Source organism: Cottoperca gobio, chromosome 21, assembly GCF_900634415.1.
Source record: "Cottoperca gobio chromosome 21, fCotGob3.1, whole genome shotgun sequence".
Classification (NCBI taxonomy): Eukaryota; Metazoa; Chordata; class Actinopteri; order Perciformes; family Bovichtidae; genus Cottoperca; species Cottoperca gobio.
This window is the reverse complement of record NC_041375.1, coordinates 18388005-18408206: the sequence shown is the minus strand read 5'-3', so window position 1 is coordinate 18408206 and position 20202 is coordinate 18388005. Positions and strand designations below refer to the sequence as shown.

Below are 20202 nucleotides of genomic sequence, written 5' to 3'. Positions count from 1 at the left end.
TCTCAGAGTTTGAAGTGACAAAGTAGCGATTGAACCTGCTGAGAACGAGGATCTAGTCATTTAATAAGTACAACTGAGGGGGGAAACCTTTTTCTTTGTTCTGTATGTTCAAAGTACATTGGTGAAAAAAAGGCTATGTGCTCTTTCTGTAGGTCCAATGTTGTTCAGGCACCGTTAGGGCAAATGTCGACATCATAGCTTATTATGACATCAAAAAGAGCACACCTGTGATTGTTCTTGAAAGCTCACATGGAAAATGTTGTTCAGAACTGTAACACAAAAAGTTCAGAACACATCACAAAAACGGAGGATAAGTGCCTGGTTTTATACTCCCATGTGGCCCCCATCAGCCCACTGCCAGACTTTCATCTCTGCATGATGCTTCAACATCACAAGCTTTATGTGACGTATAGTAGTTAGTACATGAATTACAACATGACACACATTCACAAAAAAATAAGCAGACAGGGAACAGTTAGACAATTGTATGGCACCACATGCCACTTTAATGAATGAATGTAATTAAATATGAATCCAACAAAAATGATTAAGAACTAGAAACTTATTCAGGCCACAAACAAGTTTGGAATTAACAATCCTCCCACATCCTCCCTCAGTTTTTATGGTCCAATTTTCACTTTCCTTCCTGCTGCCTCACAGTCACGCACTGCGAGCGAGCTGTTGGTTCCGTACACTTGGCTTTCTTTTATAGTTTGTATCATAAACCTCACATTGGGTTAGGCTTTGGTAGGCTTGCTCTTCTGAAAACTGTTTTTGGTTCTCAGCAATGGATCTATTGGACCTGGGGGGTTGACGGCCAGTTTATAGTAAATATCAAAGGCTTCAATAAAGATCAAGGCCGCAAGCTTAAAGCTCTTAAACAAGGTTGTTTACTGCTTAAAAAAAGGGATTTTACTAGCAAAAAATAATTTAAAACATAACCCAACCTAGACAGTAGTGTTCCAAAATATGGAGAGTTAAATAAAGTCGATGTTGAAAAAAGATATAGTTATGCTTTACACTTTAAATGGATAAGCATGTTCTTGTCTGTGAGAGGCCCGTTTAGCATACACAACAGTCACCGGAAAGGCAGGAATGTAAGCTTTGATGTCATTCAGTTTGTTCTTCCTCTGGTTTTCTGAAGAGGGGTGGAGAGAGAGAGAGAGAGAGAGAGAGAGAGAGAGAGAGAGAGAGAGAGAGAGAGAGAGAGAGAGAGAGATCACTCCCTCTCTCTTCCGAACCCAGAAAGTCATTGTATACAGAGGAAACAGCTTTATCTGTGAACTGCAAAAATGTTCAACTCCACCTAAAACAAAGATGTCATTAACATTTGAAAGTCTGTGAATGCTCTAAATGTATGCCACCAGAGGCGACTATTTTAGTTTTGGTACCACAAAATAACCTGTAAATACCCACACTGGGGCTGCAACCAAGGATTATTTCCATTCACAATTGATCTGTCAATTATTTCGTCAAAATAACAAATGGACTAAAAAATAAATAATTTAAAATTACATAACATAAAGAAAATCAGCAAATCCTCACATTAGAGATGCTTGAACCAAAGTATTTGGCAATTTGCTTGATAAATGACTTCCTTTAAACCTTACTGTTGATGACCTAATTGTTTACACACTAATTAACATACTCATAACATACATAAGTGGTTTGTGAAGAAAGTGTAGCAATAGCTGACTTTGTTCCCGTCGTGGAGCACCAGTCACAGGGGTGTCTCTCTCTTGTATAAGGCTGCACTGGTGGGACCCTCAAACTGCAGTTTGATGGCCTGTTTCAGATTAAGCTGAGGGTCTGTGGTTGTCATATCGACCATAACATCCTCTGGCAAGGCACTACAAGGTGGGACAGGGGTAAAACTGTAGCAAGCAGGTGACAAAATGTTCTTCTGAGATAACGAATCCCAAGCTTTCACTTGAAGTGGGCTCTGTAACCTATATGGGTACCCCAGAGGAGGACTCTCTCTGTTTTTAGGGCTGTCTTGCCCTGGCATTATCCCAAGGGAAGCCATGACTGAGTGCCATTTACCACCAGCGTAAGAAGTCCTGTCAGCTTTTATTAGGTTTGAGTTTTGTTTGTTCATTTTGTCGTGATATTCAAGTCCAGATGACAAACCTTTCTGAGGCAGTTCACGGTTGTGCACCATGGCAGCGACTGTGCAAACAGTGTCAGGGGGGCTGCCCTTGGGTTGCCTCTGGCTGCTTCCATGGAGGCTGCCCATGCCTGAGTTCCCTGGTGGGGGCAGGGTGGAGGGACGACTACGACTGCGGGGCAGTGAGTGCTGTTGTATCTGCTGAATAAAGCTGAGGCTGTCAGCTGGCACTGTCTGCACTGTGGCCTGGGAGTGGCAGGTAGATGAGGTTTGGGAGCTGTGCATGGAGTGGAATCGCTCTGCAGTGGAACCGGGAGAAGATACTGAAGAGGAGGAGGTAACAGCTGTAACAACTTCCCCTCCATTACTCTCAAAGATGCCTGAAGAGAGGATCTTGTTAGATTTTGCAGGGGAGACAGTGCTCGAGTTAGACAACAGGCCTACAAACGGCTTGGCTCCGTAGTTCTCCAAGAGCCTGACAATGTTAAAGTGCCTGTGTTTCCCAGCCACTTTGACTGGACTGCGGCCATATTTATCCATGTGATTAGGATTTGCACCTCTTTCCAGAAGCATTGCAACAATGTTTGCATGTCCCTCCTGCGCGGCAATGCTCAGAGCTGTTGCCCTCTGGTGACAAGCGAGGTCTATATTAACACCACTGGTTTCAAGGAGACGACGTCCTACTTCAGCATGTCCTGTCCAAGCCACCGAATGCATTGGTGGTCTCCCCTCTGTATCCTGTGCATTGGGGTTTGCCCCATGCTTTAACAGTAGCTCTACCATCTCCACACACCCCTGCCAGGAAGCCACATGAAGCGCTGTACGACCCTCGGAGTCTCTGGACTCGAGGGGCACCCCCCCTTTCTCTATGAGGAGAGTAGCCTTTTCAAGGCGACCCTCCAACACCACGAGGTAGAGAAGAGGCCTTCCCTCTGCGTCCCGGACATCAGTATCAGTCCCTCGCCTCATAAGCAGTTCCGCTACCTCAGCATGGCCCTCCAGGAGGGCGGCACTTAAGGCAGAATGTCCATCGTACGCCCTGTGGTCAATGGGAGAACGTCTGTCCAACAACAGCCTTACAGTACTCCAGTGACCTTCCTGGGCAGCTAGTATAAGAGGGGTGCGTCCTTCAATATCCATCTCTCCAACGCGTGCCATGCTGCCTCGCTCTGTCAAAGCAGCGCACACCCCCCGATGTCCTTCACAGGCAGCAGCGTGCAGTGGAGTCCAGCCGAGGTCATCTTTGTGGTTCTCGTCCAGGCCTCGGTCCAGCAGAGCACGGACAACCTCAACGCTGCCTCTTGCTGCTGACAGACAGAGTGCCGTTCTGCCTTCACAATCAATAGCGTCCACAGCTGCTCCCCAGAAAAGCAGCCGTGACACTGTCTTCATGTGGCCCATCGCTGCAGCCGCCAGCAGGGGAGTAACAGCAGCTGCAGCAGGGACATTGCCATTAGGGCCAGCAGTCTCATCTACATCAGCACCAGCTTCTAACAGAAGCTCAACAACGTCGTCATGGCCCTCATAGGCTGCAAGAAGCAATGGTGTCATTCCATCATGGTCTCTGTGTCCTGGATCTGCCCCATGCTCCAGTAACTGACTTGCTACCTCAACATAACCTTTGACTCCTGCTGCTTTAGGGACACAGAGGGCAGCGACGGACAGGGCAGTGCGCCCATCTCCATCAGCTAGGTTAACTTCTGCATTGTGGTCCAACAAAATCTCCACAGCTTCCTGATGTCCCATAAAGGCAGCAGCAATAAGCGGCGTGCGGCCCTTGCTGTCAGCTTTGTCAACCTGTGCCCCATAGTCTAGCAGAGTCAGGACAATTTCCTCATGCCCCCCCCACGCAGCAGCTCTTAAAGCAGTTCGGCCTTCAGTATCACATCCATCCACGTCTGCCCCTGCATCCAGAAGAAGCCGGACAGCCTCACTGTGTCCTCCCCAAGCTGCAGAGCGCAGTGCAGTCCAGCCTTCGTTGTCGACATGCTCCATCATCCGCACTGCAGTTTCTGGCTCCTGCCTCTTGGTCCATTCCAGGAGCACAGACAACACTTTGACATGACCCTGCCTGGAAGCCAAAGTCAGTGGTGTTTGACCCTGTTGATCACTGACCAGTGGATCATATCCGTGTGTCAGAAGAAGTTCAGCTACATTTGCAGAACCCTCACGGGCTGCACTGGCAAGCAATGTTTGTCCATCTGTAGAACCAGGCTGGTTTACAGACAACCGACTAGCTATCAGCTTCTTTACAGACACATCCCTTCCAAATCCCTGTCTTGAAGTATTTCCCTCTTCACCTGTACAATGCACTCCAACACTTGGGTCTGCATCTGAAAAACAGGCTGCCGAGACTAGCCCACTACTCATTAACAGCTGAAGGACTTCCTGACTGACAAGAACAGGAGGGTGGGTTATGGATGAGGTGCGGGTACTACTGCTGCTAGGAGTAAGTGGAGGCACATCTGCCCACAGCATCCACAGTGCCAATAATGAGGGGTTATCTTTATGGTGACCTGAGGAAACTAAATGTGTGGCTAGCTGGCAAGTGTCCTCAATGTCCAGATGAGGTCCCTGCAAAGTCAATGCCATAGCAAGCATGCTGTGACCCTCTGTTCTGCTACAGAGATACTTCTGAGTACAATACTTAACATCCGTGAGCCACTCAGCAAAGCTGGCATGAAAAAGTAGTTTGGTGCCACCAGGGCCATCGATCAGAAGAGGTGCGAGGGTTCGGAGCTTGTTCTGGAAGTCCTGGAGGGTGAGCAAGGTGTCATGTGTCCAGGCTGCTGTGAGCAGCTGCTGGGGTGTGAGGGGCCTCTGGGTAGCCAATAGGAGATTGAGGAGAGGCCTGACATAGACAAACAGCCCCCGGGGGAACAGTCTCTGGCACAACCACAGGTAGAGGCCATTCAGAGTCCCGGGTATGTCCCTGATCTCCCGGAGACCCACCAGTGCACCTGCCACACCATCCAGCACACGCTCAAGGAAGAGAAAGCAGCCACCGCTCTTGATGTGCAACAGATTCAGCATGTCAGCTGTGTCAGGGGTGAGCTGACGGCGAAGTGTAGCATCTTCATCCAGCCGGCAGAGGATGTACTGTTGCACGTCACGGACTGGCGGGGGTTTGCGCAGATCATCCAGACAGAGCCTACGAAAACCTACAACACAGAAAGAGATATTACAGGTTATTTAACCCACATTCATTTCTTTCTTCTTGACACAACACAACAACATGTTGTTCTAGGCACACATTAAGCATAGCGTAAATTGAGGTCAAGCTTAGCTGTCAGACTCGGCTGTCAATCCCAGCTACATCAGCTGATCAGCCGATTCCCTCTCTGCATCCGATTGGTGAACCTCTAACAAGGCGCCTTATTTAATGCTTTAGCCTGCCTACCATTGTTGCTTCCTTTGCAAGGTGCTAATAAACCTACCTCCACCGCAGCTCCTCCTTTTTTTCATGATGTATCTACCTTATCAAATGTATTTTCTGTTATTGATGTCATTGATGCCTGCTCTGTTCTGTAAACTATAGGGGGATCTTTTGCTGCTGCTCTTCCTGCCTTTCCAGGTGTGCACGTGGAAAAGCGGAGCAGTGCTCTCTCCGCCTAGACATTCCATGTATGTACATGGAAGGGCAGGGAGGTGTGCTCTCGCTGCCTTAGGCTTTCCTGGTGTGCACGTGGAAGGGTGTGGAGCTCACAGAACAGAGCTTTACTGCAAATATAAATAACGTTTATTTGATTAAAGTGGTCCTGACTGAGCTAGTATTCTTTTTTTCACCCAGTGTTTATGATACAGAACACCTTATATAAAAAACTGTGATTTTTTACCTGAGAAGAGGAGATGCATAGCCTACTGTTCTGTTCTGCTCTGCTACAAAGCCACCCTTCATTTATAATTAGTTAGTAGAAATGAAGCTGAAGCGTATAACCAGAGCACTAAACCTAATACCAGCTTTTAACAAGAGTTACAGTCAAAGATCCCTTTTACTATATATATATATATATATATATATATATATATATATATATATATATATATATATATATATATATATATATATATATATATATATATATATATATGTATATGTATATATATTTATATATATATTAAGGCCATTACTGTACATCTTTTGATTTGATCCACTGATTTAAATCATAGCCACAGATTGTATTTCTAAATTGGCAGTTAATCAGTGATTGGATGTATGGTTGATTTGGATGTTAAGATCAGCTGCTTTGCTGTAGAAATAAAAAGTTAAAAAAATATCTTGATTTTCATTTGAAAACATTTTTTTACAGCTACTTTCTGCCTTGGTAATAATTTTGAAAAGTATGTTTGTATATAAGAATGTACATGTGTTTACTGTTTGTTCAAAAGTCACAACTAGAATTACCGCTTTGCGGGTGTATGCCTCTGCCAACCACTCAAGTTGCAGTTTACATCTATGTCTGTCCAAAATGTTATCACTTCATCATTTAATGCTATTAGACATTTATGTGAAACCGTCATAATAAGCATATCGATTCTTGAGTTATGGCCAAAAACGTGTTTTGTAATGTCGCTGTGACCTTAGACCACCAAATTCGAGAGACAACCCGAAAACATGAAAAACAGTCACTTTTAATGCCCAATCATGGCTGCCCAATATCCACCACACACATGAGGTAGTTCATGTTCCTGTCTGGCCTCACATGGACTCACATTTACAACATAATGATATCTTAAAGTGCAGATGAGTTGTTCTTTCTTCTCACCTGAGAACATCTTGCACAAAGCCTTGTTGTGGCGGTGGACGGAGCAGACCAGCAGCAGCCAGCTGGGCAGCAGGTGTTGATTGGCGGCAAGGAGCTGTGCAATGGAGCCGCTCTGCTCACCTCCTTCACCTACCCCATACCCTACGTCCAGGGAGTCCACCAACACCATCAGAGTCTGGGCAGGAGGAGGAAGGTCTAACAGGGGTCCCAACACTGCTCTAAAGACATGGGGAAATGAGACACACAAAAGAAGTGATTAAATGTAAGACGGCCACGTAAAAAATGCATGAGTCGTTGAAAGTAGTTAGCTCAAACCTTTTTATTAAGGAACAAGAATGAAAAGATATTGTATCTTCTATGGGATTAAACTTTGGAATATGATGTAAAACGGTGAAGCAATGTTAAACCTTTCAAAAACAGCACCCACACCCTGCCGTGATCTGATGGTGACTCAGGTTAATATAACATTTGAAATGTCCTGCTCCGCCCTGGGCGCTACGCACACGCACACACGCACACACGCACACACATTCAAACAAAACAAAAAATTCCTACATGATTCCCGGTATGAGAGCACAGAGATCAAATGTTTTTTGGACCTCCAGGCTAATTTATCTGTGAATGTAGACTTAAGACCTGAGGCAAGTTGATCTGAAGAGAATACAATCCTGCAGTGAACATGAGGTACAGAGCTGTTGGAGCATGAACACTTCATAATGAAAGTGCAAGTTGTATGAGGGAAGTGGGGGATGTTAAGAACAAAGTTGTTACTTGCAGATAATTACTGTGGCTGCAGTAAAAAAATATCCCTGAGCTGAGGACAAAAACAACAATTTTTTTCTGACACCTACGATAATGTTCTGGTAACTGTATAGTAAAACTAGTTATTATAGCAACCCATGTTCACCCTCTCCTAACAAAGCCAGGCAGTGCCAGACCTGTAATTAAACTGAGCCAGGGGAGGTTTGTAAAGCAGTAGTTACTGGATTACTGATCATTGACCATAAAACTTTGAATTTCAGAATGTTGCTTTAACTTTTTATAAAAAGACCAAATATTTTCCGTTACATGGAAATGGAGGATTTTGAATAGTCTTTTTTATTTTTTCATCGTCACACATACAACGCCCAGGGAGCAAAGGTCAAGGTCTCAAGGTCACCTTAGCTTGGACATGCTAGCTCTCGGTCGGCCCACCACTGTGGTCCAGAAATCTTAACAACTATTAGATGGATTTCCATGAAACGTTGTATTAACTCTTCACTTTTCCTCTCGCGCCAGATCAAGACCTGTTAAATACCTCAGCTAGGATGCTAATATTAGCATCCTAGCACGCTAAACTCAGATATGATAAACATTAAACCTACTCACATCAGCACCTTAGTATTCTCACTATGAGCGTGTAAGCATTTAGGTCAAAGCAACACTGTCCCTCGAACAGTCTCACAGAGCCGCCAGCATGGCTGAAGACTCTTAGTCTCGTTTGTGTTTCCAGGATAACGTTTACCTTGTTTGCTACTTGAAACATTTTATGAATTTTTGCCCTTATAATTATTTTTTTCTTGTTTCCAATGCTCGTACGGTCACATGTGGCTTTACTGATCTATCCCTGAAAAGTGTCTTATATAACCATATACAAATCATTCATCATCATCAAACAAAAAGCATATACACAACACTGCACCTACATGTTTACCAGATCTGGTTTAATTCTGTGTCAGCTCAGCAGAGACAGAACTACACTTACAGACAGTGGTGGTGGTGTGTGTGTGTGTGGGGGGGTCTTGTTTTAAAGTGACAAACAGTGATTTACCCTTTGACAGCAATGAGGTATGAATGGGTCACACAGAGGCTGAACTCCAAGTCAATTATCCTGCAACAAACACAGGGTGTATGTTTGTGTGTGTGCTGTCATTAGTGTTAATGTCTATATTTAGGAATGACCAGAAGGCCCAGTCACCTTTAGTAACCAAACTGGTTCTCTTTAAACCCTGAGTTTACATTTAAAAAAAGCCTTAATCCTTTCAGCCTCAAGATTGTCAACAGTCTGTAGGTATTTTACAACCCTAACCCTAAAAATAGAAAACTAAGCAACGCTTCTAATCTTGTAAAAGAGGAATATGCTGCTACTGGGAAGGAAATATCTCCAGAAGTGTTTTTAAAAACACCGGGAAGAGATCATTCAACCTGTAAACAGAGCTGTTGTGGCAGAGACGCATGAACATTTCAGTTTACTCCGGCAAGTCCAGAATGAATCAAACAGAAGCCTGTCAAGTTGAATTAGTAACTTAAAAACAGGGTCATTAACTGAACGTGATGAGGTCAAAACAAGGATCGTCTCAGGATTAACATATGCAGAACATATAGGAGTGGGGGGGTGAAATTTCGACGGACACAGAAAATTACTCATTCCATAATAATTAGACTTTGGCAAATGAGGCCTCAAACAAATCTGCCCCCCTTTCAGCTGCCGTCATGATTCTGTGAAGAAAGTGTAGCAATAGCTGACTTTGTTCCCGTCGTGGAGCACCAGTCACAGGGGTGTTCTCTCTTGTATAAGGCTGCAATGGTGGGACCCTAAACTGCAGTTTGATGGCTGTTTCAGATTAAGCTGAGGGTCTGTGGTTGTCATATCGACCATAACATCCTCTGGCAAGGACTACAAGGTGGGACAGGGTAAAACTGTAGCAAGCAGGTGACAAAATGTTCTTCTGAGATAACGAATCCCAAGCTTTCACTTGAAGTGGGCTCTGTAACCTATATGGGTACCCCAGAGGAGGACTCTCTCTGTTTTTAGGGCTGTCTTGCCCTGGCATTATCCCAAGGGAAGCCATGACTGAGTGCCATTTACCACCAGCGTAAGAAGTCCTGTCAGCTTTTATTAGGTTTGAGTTTTGTTTGTTCATTTTGTCGTGTATTCAAGTCCAGATGACAAACCTTTCTGAGGCAGTTCACGGTTGTGCACCATGGCAGCGACTGTGCAAACAGTGTCAGGGGGGCTGCCCTTGGGTTGCCTCTGGCTGCTTCCATGGAGGCTGCCCATGCTGAGTTCCCTGGTGGGGGCAGGGTGGAGGGACGACTACGACTGCGGGGCAGTGAGTGCTGTTGGATCTGCTGAATAAAGCTGAGGCTGTCAGCTGGCACTGTCTGCACTGTGGCCTGGGAGTGGCAGGTAGATGAGGTTTGGGAGCTGTGCATGGAGTGGAATCGCTCTGCAGTGGAACCGGGAGAAGATACTGAAGAGGAGGAGGTAACAGCTGTAACAACTTCCCCTCCATTACTCTCAAAGATGCCTGAAGAGAGGATCTTGTTAGATTTTGCAGGGGAGACAGTGCTCGAGTTAGACAACAGGCCTACAAACGGCTGGCTCCGTAGTTCTCCAAGAGCCTGACAATGTTAAAGTGCCTGTGTTTCCCAGCCACTTTGACTGGACTGCGGCCATATTTATCCATGTGATTAGGATTTGCACCTCTTTCCAGAAGCATTGCAACAATGTTTGCATGTCCCTCCTGCGCGGCAATGCTCAGAGCTGTTGCCCTCTGGTGACAAGCGAGGTCTATATTAACACCACTGGTTTCAAGGAGACGACGTCCTACTTCAGCATGTCCTGTCAAGCCACCGAATGCATGGTGGTCTCCCCTCTGTATCCTGTGCATTGGGGTTTGCCCCATGCTTTAACAGTAGCTCTACCATCTCACACACCCCTGCCAGGAAGCCACATGAAGCGCTGTACGACCCTCGGAGTCTCTGGACTCGAGGGGCACCCCCCCTTTCTCTATGAGGAGAGTAGCCTTTTCAAGGCGACCCTCCAACACCACGAGGTAGAGAAGAGGCCTTCCCTCTGCGTCCCGGACATCAGTATCAGTCCCTCGCCTCATAAGCAGTTCCGCTACCTCAGCATGGCCCTCCAGGAGGGCGGCACTTAAGGCAGAATGTCCATCGTAAGCCCTGTGGTCAATGGGAGAACGTCTGCCAACAACAGCCTTACAGTACTCCAGTGACCTTCCTGGGCAGCTAGTATAAGAGGGGTGCGTCCTTCAATATCCATCTCTCCCCAACGCGTGCCATGCTGCCTCGCTCTGTCAAAGCAGCGCACACCCCCCGATGTCCTTCACAGGCAGCAGCGTGCAGTGGAGTCCAGCCGAGGTCATCTTTGTGGTTCTCGTCCAGGCCTCGGTCCAGCAGAGCACGGACAACCTCAACGCTGCCTCTTGCTGCTGACAGACAGAGTGCCGTTCTGCCTTCACAATCAATAGCGTCCACAGCTGCTCCCCAGAAAAGCAGCCGTGACACTGTCTTCATGTGGCCCATCGCTGCAGCCGCCAGCAGGGGAGTAACAGCAGCTGCAGCAGGGACATTGCCATTAGGGCCAGCAGTCTCATCTACATCAGCACCAGCTTCTAACAGAAGCTCAACAACGTCGTCATGGCCTCATAGGCTGCAAGAAGCAATGGTGTCATTCCATCATGGTCTCTGTGTCCTGGATCTGCCCCATGCTCCAGTAACTGACTTGCACCTCAAACATAACCTTTGACTCCTGCTGCTTTAGGGACACAGAGGGCAGCGACGGACAGGGCAGTGCGCCCATCTCCATCAGCTAGGTTAACTTCTGCATTGTGGTCCAACAAAATCTCCACAGTTCCTGATGTCCCATAAAGGCAGCAGCAATAAGCGCGTGCGGGCCTTGCTGTCAGCTTTGTCAACCTGTGCCCCAAGTCTAGCAGAGTCAGGACAATTTCTCATGCCCCCCCCACGCAGCAGCTCTTAAAGCAGTTCGGCCTTCAGTATCACATCCATCCACGTCTGCCCCTGCATCCAGAAGAAGCCGGACAGCCTCACTGTGTCCTCCCCAAGCTGCAGAGCGCAGTGCAGTCCAGCCTTCGTTGTCGACATGCTCATCATCCGCACTGCAGTTTCTGGCTCGCCTCTTGGTCCATTCCAGGAGCACAGACAACACTTTGACATGACCCTGCCTGGAAGCCAAAGTCAGTGGTGTTTGACCTGTTGATCACTGACCAGTGGATCATATCCGTGTGTCAGAAGAAGTTCAGCTACATTTGCAGAACCCTCACGGGCTGCACTGGAAGCAATGTTTGTCCATCTGTAGAACCAGGCTGGTTTACAGACAACCGACTAGCTATCAGCTTTTACAGACACATCCCTTCAAATCCCGTCTTGAAGTATTTCCCTCTTCACCTGTACAATGCACTCAACACTTGGGTCTGTCTTACTAAAAACAGCTGCCAGACTAGCCCACTACTCATTAACAGCTGAAGGACTTCCTGACTGACAAGAACAGGAGGGGGGTTATGGATGAGTGGGTACTACTGTGCTAGGAGTAAGTGGAGGCACATCTGCCCACAGCATCCACAGTGCCAATAATGAGGGGTTATCTTTATGGTGACCTGAGGAACTAAATGTGTGGCTAGCTGGCAAGTGTCCTCAATGTCCAGATGAGGTCCCTGCAAAGTCAATGCCATAGCAAGCATGCTGGTGACCCTCTGTTCTGCTACAGAGATACTTCTGAGTACAATACTTAACATCCGTGAGCACATCAGCAAAGCTGGCATGAAAAAGTAGTTTGGTGCCACCAGGGCCATCGATCAGAAGAGGTGCGAGGGTTCGGAGCTTGTGCGAAGTCCTGGAGGGTGAGCAAGGTGTCATGTGTCCAGGCTGCTGTGAGCAGCTGCTGGGGTGTGAGGGGCCTCTGGGTAGCCAATAGGAGATTGAGGAGAGCCTGACATAGACAAACAGCCCCCGGGGGAACAGTCTCTGGCACAACCACGGTAGAGGCCATTCAGAGTCCCGGGTAGTCCCTTGATCTCCGGAGACCCACCAGTGCACCTGCCACACCATCCAGCACACGCTCAAGGAAGAGAAAGCAGCCACCGCTCTTGATGTGCAACAGATTAGCATGTCAGCTGTGTCAGGGGTGAGTGACGGCGAAGTGTAGCATCTTCATCCAGCGCGCAGAGGATGTACTGTTCTCCCACCCGCTGCGATAATGTATATCTCTCCCGGGCCACGTAAATCGAACTACACGTGTGTGGAAACCAAACCCAGCACTGTTCAAAATTAACACGGTCCAGCTGTTGCTGTTATTTAAATAACCAGGACAGGACCTATGAACTTGAATCCAAATGCTGACAAGGTTTCAGCGCGCGAGGCGGCCACCAATAGAAGTGCGGCTAACAGTTTGACCTTGCCGGTGCAGCCAGATGCCGGCATGCCCCATGTTTCACAGTTGTCAACGACTGTTCTAATGACAATGTTTCGCCCGCGTGGCCACTTCTCTCTCACAAGAGCTCCAAACAACAAACAGCGTCTGGCTGTGAGCCAGTCTGAGGAGAATGAGGAATCCAGCCCCGGTACTTCACACCAGAGGTAAGCAAACACAGGAGGAGTGTAAAGGGCTCAGACTCATCGCAAAGTAAACACACAGAGAGAGAGAGAGAGAATGAGAGAGAGGAGAGATGAGAAGGAGGGAGAGAGGAGAGAGAAGAGGAGAGGAGGAGAGGGGAGAGAGAGAGAGAGAGAGAGAGAGAGAGAGAGAGAGAGTCAGAGAGAGAGAGAGAGAGAAAGTCCTGGAGGGTGAGCTCGCCGGCTGGTGCTGAGATGCTCACGGGGGTACTGGAGGCATTTTTTTTTTACCTCTTTGTTCTTTTTTTCCCCTCTCTGAAAGGAAGTTGTGTCGTAAATAACACTGTAGCATTCATTCACACTGGAGGCCCATTGTGTGCGCTGTGAATGGGCTGCATTATGAGAGGAGAAATAAATATAAGACGAAGAAGAATAGCCGCTACCGTCTTTTTCCTGTGACATTCAGCGATGGCCACATGGTTTTGACATTTACAGGCTTTGCAACTCTTTTAGTCTCCTTTAGTCCGTTGACAGTCTAAACAGCAGCGGAGAATCACCTCCGTTTCATGGAGCTTTTTCCCACAACTTGAGTCGGAGCGGCCACCGCGTTTCATCCTCAATCACTCATTATGTGTGAATGGGGAGCTGTATATATGTATATGGATGTTTTATTACAGTGTTGCTGACATTGCAGCTAGGGATGATATTCCAATATAATAGTTAATCAACTTTACATAAGAATTTTATGTTATCATTGTACAAAATGATCTTGTCCTATTTAAGGTTTTTGCTGTTGTACACATGCCTTGCAATAACAACAGTGCAACGACGGGAGTTTGCATACATTGTGTTATACTATATATATATAATAATATCTAGGAGTAAGTGATATGAATGCCAGCTCTAGTTGGGACAGTAGCACTAGGCTACAAATCAAAAACAGATCATCCATGTTGTGTAGCATTAACTTAATTAAGCTTGCTTTCATGTTATTAAACCAAAACATGCGTCTTTAGTGTCTATGATCTCAAACTGAAGCTTTTCTGCTCGGCAGCAGGCCAGAATACCTTCTCATGAACAGGATTGAAATGACTCCAAACATTGAATGTTTTTGGTCGCCACAATCACATGTTGAAACTGAACATTTACAAAACAAAAAAATAACTTGTGGCACAGGTTTTCACCATGTTGTGAAACCAATAAACCACTTGTTTCCCTTTCGACATGAGTCAGCTGTAACTCAGCTCCTGCTTTCATCCACGATGATCACAATGTGATACCACGCATTCATTTTGCTGTGCTCAGCTCGGAATGAGCCACGCTCTTGAACATGCACACACATGCTGGATGCGTTTCAGGCTTGTTACGTTTGGTTAACTTTCTTCTCCCTCTCATTTGGGAAACGTGTAACTTCCCTCAAGTCTGCCTCAATAAAGAATAACCCTCTTCAGACCAAGCATGTGACTGTCACATGAAAAACCTTTTATAAATAATCATTTGAATGTGATACAAACCTCTTGAAGGTGTCGTCAGGGTCTCTTTGACAGTTGAGAGGCTCCAGAGAAGAGGATACAGACGGGCTGTTGAGGATCTCTTTGTAGGCAGGAGGGAGGAGAGGTGAGGCCCTCAGCTGCTCCACCAGGCTCAGGACGAACCTCCACAGCATCGTACTCCTCTGGTCCTCTCTCTGGCAGAAGTGGGAGGCCAGGCAGCGCGGTGCCAGCCCGACTGCCAGCCCTGCCTTCGAGGTGGGCCACACCACCTCTGTGCACAGAGCGGTCTTCCCGGCACCGGGGACCCCCGTCACCAGCAGCCCCGGCGGCTGCCCCGGCACGGAGCGGGTGTCCAGGCAGCGCCGCAGCTTTTCCAGGGCCCATTCCCGGCAGTAGAAACGCCGGCCCTGGAGCAAGCTGGGGCTGCTGCCAAATCCACTGCTACTCATTTTGTCCTGGGGATTTGACTTCCAGGAGACAACTCACTGCTCTGAACACCACGTCCCATGCTCCCCTAGTAATTTACTCCGACTTCTAGGTTGAGCTGCAGCTGGTGACACCTCTGGTTTGTGATGGTTCTGGGTATTTTCTTACACCGACAGTTCCCGACAGTGTTGCATCAGGAGATTATTATCAGTGGCTGTCCTTCCCCTGCAGGTCTTGAACTGGAATTCTGACAAGAAGAGCAGTCAGAGAAAGTCGGCTAATGGTGCAATTCTTAATTTTCTTCATTCGGATTTGTCATGATCTTTTTGTTGCACCGTTTGAGACGCCAAAAGCGGAGAAGAGGATCCATGGATACCATCGTTCATCATGCCTTCCCTGGAGATCGTGAACCTGATTAGAAATCAGAAAGGAGGGAAATGAATGAGTCAAGAAAGAAACTGACAGCATGTTTTTCACAGATATAATGACACACCACCTCACCCCCTCACCCCCTCCCCTGACCGAGTCCTCCTCCGTCTTCCAATTACAGCTGGAGTATCCCCTCCTCTCAGTTTCTGTCCCCTTCTCTTAAGATTGTAAGCATCCCAAACTGCGACTTCAGCATTAAATTCTCTTTTCCTTTCCCACGCCCTCAGCTCTTTACAACCCTGCGTTCATACCTCACACCTCCTTTTCTCCATCTCTCATGCGCTCCGGTTTTTCCTGTTTGGGTTTTTTTTTTTGTCTCCTCCCTCCCTTGGTGTTTCTCGACATGTCTTGACATGCACAGGAGAGCAGAGACAGAGAGAGAGAGAGAGAGAGAGAGAGAGAGAGAGAGAGAGAGAGAGAGGGGGGGGGAGGAGAGAGGGAGGACTCATGTGGCTGTGGGCGATTCATAGTTGACAGGTGGGCGGGGTTACCTGGGTTCAAGGTTCAGTCACAGGGCAATACTACACCTTGGGCTTTTTTTAGGTGATTTATCCACGTAAAGCCACAGCATGCTATTTAAGTTTAGTTTGGTGCCATTGTTCCATTTGATTTCATTCTGATTTACTTTTGGATGATTCATTCATGTAGAGATGAAACAATTAATTAATCAACAAAGAATGATTGAGACAAGCTATCACGCAAAAATAAATACATTGTGGCTCCAGCTTCTCAAATAAGGATTTTCTATTTTTCTCAGTTTAAAATCATTGTAAATTCAATATAATAAAACAAGCAATTTCTATCTTAGACTTTAGGAAGGTGTAATGAGATTTTTCACCATTTTACAAAATAAATCAAAAACATAATCAAGGGATGAATCTATCATTTGAAACATAACATATTTATCTGCACATTTACACCCCCATTTACTTGATTTAAATCTGTATTTTTAGCGTTCATTTGATTACATATATTTTCTAAAATATTTCTCTCAATTTTCCTTTACTTATAGAAATTCTAGTTTATCAAACTGAGAAGGAGCTAAGAGCCATAATAATCCCACTGTACCATTTTGTATCAAAAAAAATTATACAAGGCAAATTAAGTCAATAAAACTCAGACTTTGGAAGCTGCTGCTGAATCTGCAGACTTACAGTTACAGTATAGAAATTAAATAGTGCTTTCAAGGAATTACAGTCATTATGTAATTTTCTGGTTTTACAGGCACATATTTCCACCACTGTATAATCAGCTGTGAGCAATTTCCACCATGAGTTCATGTGCCAATCAACACTTATAATTCATTTTAAACTGCATGAAACTACGTGATGAAGTGCAGAACAAAAAGCCATACAAGATGTTTGGTCCTCTGAAAGATAAACCTTTAAGGAATCCAGGTGAGGAATGTCAAAGACTTCTGTGACAGTTAACATTGTGATGAGAGTGCTTTGCATTTCAAGTCAATGACTGATCAAACACCAGCTACACTAAACTGAATCTGTCAGACTAAAACTGCGATTTAACTCTTAAAGAGAATTGAGCAAAAAAACATCTCACTGCGATGCATATCATGCAAGATGACAGCGTGGTGACAGCATGACTGAGAGCTAAATGGAAGCTCCTACAGGTGAATGACACATGTTGTACACTTACTACACAACAAATACTGACAATTAACTGGAAAATTAAGAGATGTGTTGTTTTAGCAGGGACACACTGAAGACTGACACCAAAGCGTGAAGTTGTCTACATTCTTGTCATTACTTGTGGTATTCACAAATCCCTCTAAGCTTGGTGTGTGGCCTGTAAAGATGATGGTGCAGCAACCAAAGCCTGCAGCAGCATCTTTATAGCCTAGCTCTTCACAGACATGCTGTTTATGCAGAAGTCAAATCAAGTCAAGTCAATTTAAATTACAGCCCAAACAGGCCTCAGACCCTAATTTGGAGGCATAACTTCTTTTACTGTATTTATTTGAACTGTGGTATAAGACACTGCTTCTTGTTCCTTAAAGCACAAAACGTGCCTCAACAATTAAATAACAAATAGTCAAAGGACCCGAGGTGGAAAAAGACTTATTTAGACTTAGAAAGGCTACTTTGTGTGAATCATATCGCAATACAAGTCAAAATAATCGCAATTTGATATTTTTTCCAAATCGTTCAATCGTAATGGCCAGTGCTAAGTACAAGTGACCCCCAAGACGCATTGTGATCTGATCACTCAAACCTCTGGCAAAAGCGGTCTGGGACGCATTTGACCACATACGTTTTGTAGCATAAACGCTAATGCGTCCTGATGCGTAAGACGTAACAGAAAGATATGTCTTTAGGGCTCTCCTTTTGTTTCACCTTTTTCCTCATCTCCACTTGGTTCTCAAATTGTGTAAGTTGGCTTTGTCTGAAGACGCGTTATTATGACGTAACATTCAAGCATTAGGATTGGCACAAGAAGGTACAGTTCCTATAAGGCCGGAGATATACTTGTTTTTAAGAAGGTGCTTGTACACCTCATACAACGCTCCAAACGGACACAGGACAAGCAAGGCAGCTACATTCGTACACAAACCCATAATTAAAAGCAACTATATCTCTGACTTAACCCGATTTGTTCAGGTTGTGTGCCCTGACCAATGGGCTATCCTGACCCTAACCACTCAAGGTCAATGCCTAACCTCCAACAGCTATAGGGAGGGTCTAGCCAAGAAAAGCAGTGGAATTCATAATTACGCAGTTAAAGCCAGGTGTGCCTAGGGGCTAAACTGAAATGTAAAAACAAGTATTTTTTGTTTAAAGGGGGAGCGACATGCTATGCTAGGTTATTTCTAGTCTAATGATGTTGCCAGGCATACAGCGAACACGCAGCACAAAACTAAACAATGTAGACTAATTAGTGTAAAGTGAGTGTATTTCCAAAAATGTTGAATAATTCCTTTGAATAACTTTCAGTTTATATTAAGGAGTCTTGTTTGTATTAATATGCGTTATACTGCATTTTTAGGTTTTAGGTTTAGACATGTGTTAATCACTATTAATTGAGTATTTATTAAAAATAAACATCTTTTTCTTTCCTGTCTCACTTTTTAATTGAACTCCACGCTGATTTGTAATGAACATAAATGATCTGCTTCATGTGGCATTTAGTGTCAGTATCAGCTGGCTCGCTATGATCCCGTAGTGTTCGGCTCTACAGGTGTTGCTGCAGGCTGTCTACACCTACAATGAAACGATATTCCCTCCAGGCATAGCTAATGAAACATAATCTACCTGCTCATGTGTGTTTAAACCTGCGGTATTAACTGACCTCATTAATCAAAATCATGCGCAGTGGTCGGTCGACGCCATTGTAAACACAAAGCGCTGCCCAAAATACTTTGTCAGTTTGTTTCTGACAAAAGCTCCGATAAAGTCAGAAATGCAGTGACTGATCAATCTTACCTCGCTCTCCATCTCCGTCTTCCTCTTTACCGACAAACCGAAAGCGCTCCACCGGGTTTTAGTCACGTGTATCCACTCCCACGATCCTCCACACATCACATTAAAGGTGAAGTTGTTTCTATTTCTGGTATAGATGTCCTGTTTATTTCAGAGACTGTCGTTTTCTCTCATTCCGTCTCTCAGGGGGGGGGGGGGGGGGGCTGCTCTCTCCGCTTCCGTGCACACTCTTGAAAAAGGATGTTCAAGACGGGGGTTGACGGTGAGGGGGGGGGGGGGGGGGGGGGGATGTTACATGGACGTCCTCCGCAGGGCTCGTTTCACACAGATTTGATAGACTGGACTAAACATTTGTCTACATTTTAGTATGAGAGTAAACTATGGAGGCCAGACAAATACAAAAATAGATGAAATGTTAAGAATGACAGAAAAAAAGATAACAAGAAATGTACTTACCTGGTAAAACCTATGAGATAATAAATAACAATTATAAAGTATTCAGACAATTTATACTTTTATACTTTATACTGTTGACTATACTAAGTCAAATTGTGAGATTCAAAGTACAAAAACTAAATAAAATAAAAACTTATAATGACTTTTGTCTTAACGAGTCATAATTCATACAATTCTTTCTTTGAATCATAAAATTGTGATTATTTTCCCATAATTTACACTTTTTACATCGTATTTTTAACCTTCTTCTTCTTCTTCTTCTTCTTCTTCTTCTTCTTCTTCTTCTTCTTCTTCTTCTTCTTCTTCTTCTTCTTCTTCTTCTTAACTGTAGAAATTGGCCTCCATAAATTAAATGTACAGCTTTACCCCATAAACTTGGCTGGTTTGACATGCACAATTTGTGATCCATAAACAAAAGCCCCACCTTACATTTGCGTAAATAGAGAACAAAATCAATATCATTTACTTTTGTTTTCCTGACACTGTTGGTTTGTTTACATTTGTAAATATAAAAGTGACACAGACTAGTCAGTGAAGTTTTGATCAGTTGTACACAAAGCAGATTAAATGTGTGAATGTGGCTTTAATTTATACTTTAAAAACAATTTGTCTGCATATTTTGTATTCCATAATATACAATCACTGTATAAAAGTATTTTATATTTTCCAGTTTGGTGCCCTGAGTTCTTCCTAATGCATTCCTCCAACAGTTGCAGCAGACTTCACAGCTGACT

General features: G+C 45.1%; 1 protein-coding gene across 2 annotated transcripts; it reads right to left on the bottom strand.

Moving 5' to 3' along the window:
* Nucleotides 1–478: 478 nt before the first annotated feature.
* ankrd50l (ankyrin repeat domain 50-like) lies at nucleotides 479–19143 on the bottom strand. 2 transcript variants are annotated; one of them, XM_029458919.1, is made up of 4 exons: nucleotides 19016–19143; nucleotides 14745–15560; nucleotides 6874–7091; nucleotides 479–5268 (listed from the first exon to the last, which is right to left on the bottom strand). In XM_029458919.1, exons 2-4 carry the CDS (start codon nucleotides 15170–15172, stop codon nucleotides 1721–1723), a joined length of 4194 nt encoding a protein of 1397 aa, XP_029314779.1. In that variant the 5' UTR covers nucleotides 15173–15560; nucleotides 19016–19143; the 3' UTR covers nucleotides 479–1720. The 2 variants fall into 2 exon arrangements, with proteins under 2 accessions (XP_029314779.1, XP_029314781.1); XM_029458921.1 differs by lacking the exon at nucleotides 19016–19143 and adding an exon at nucleotides 15830–15875.
* Nucleotides 19144–20202: the final 1059 nt, after the last annotated feature.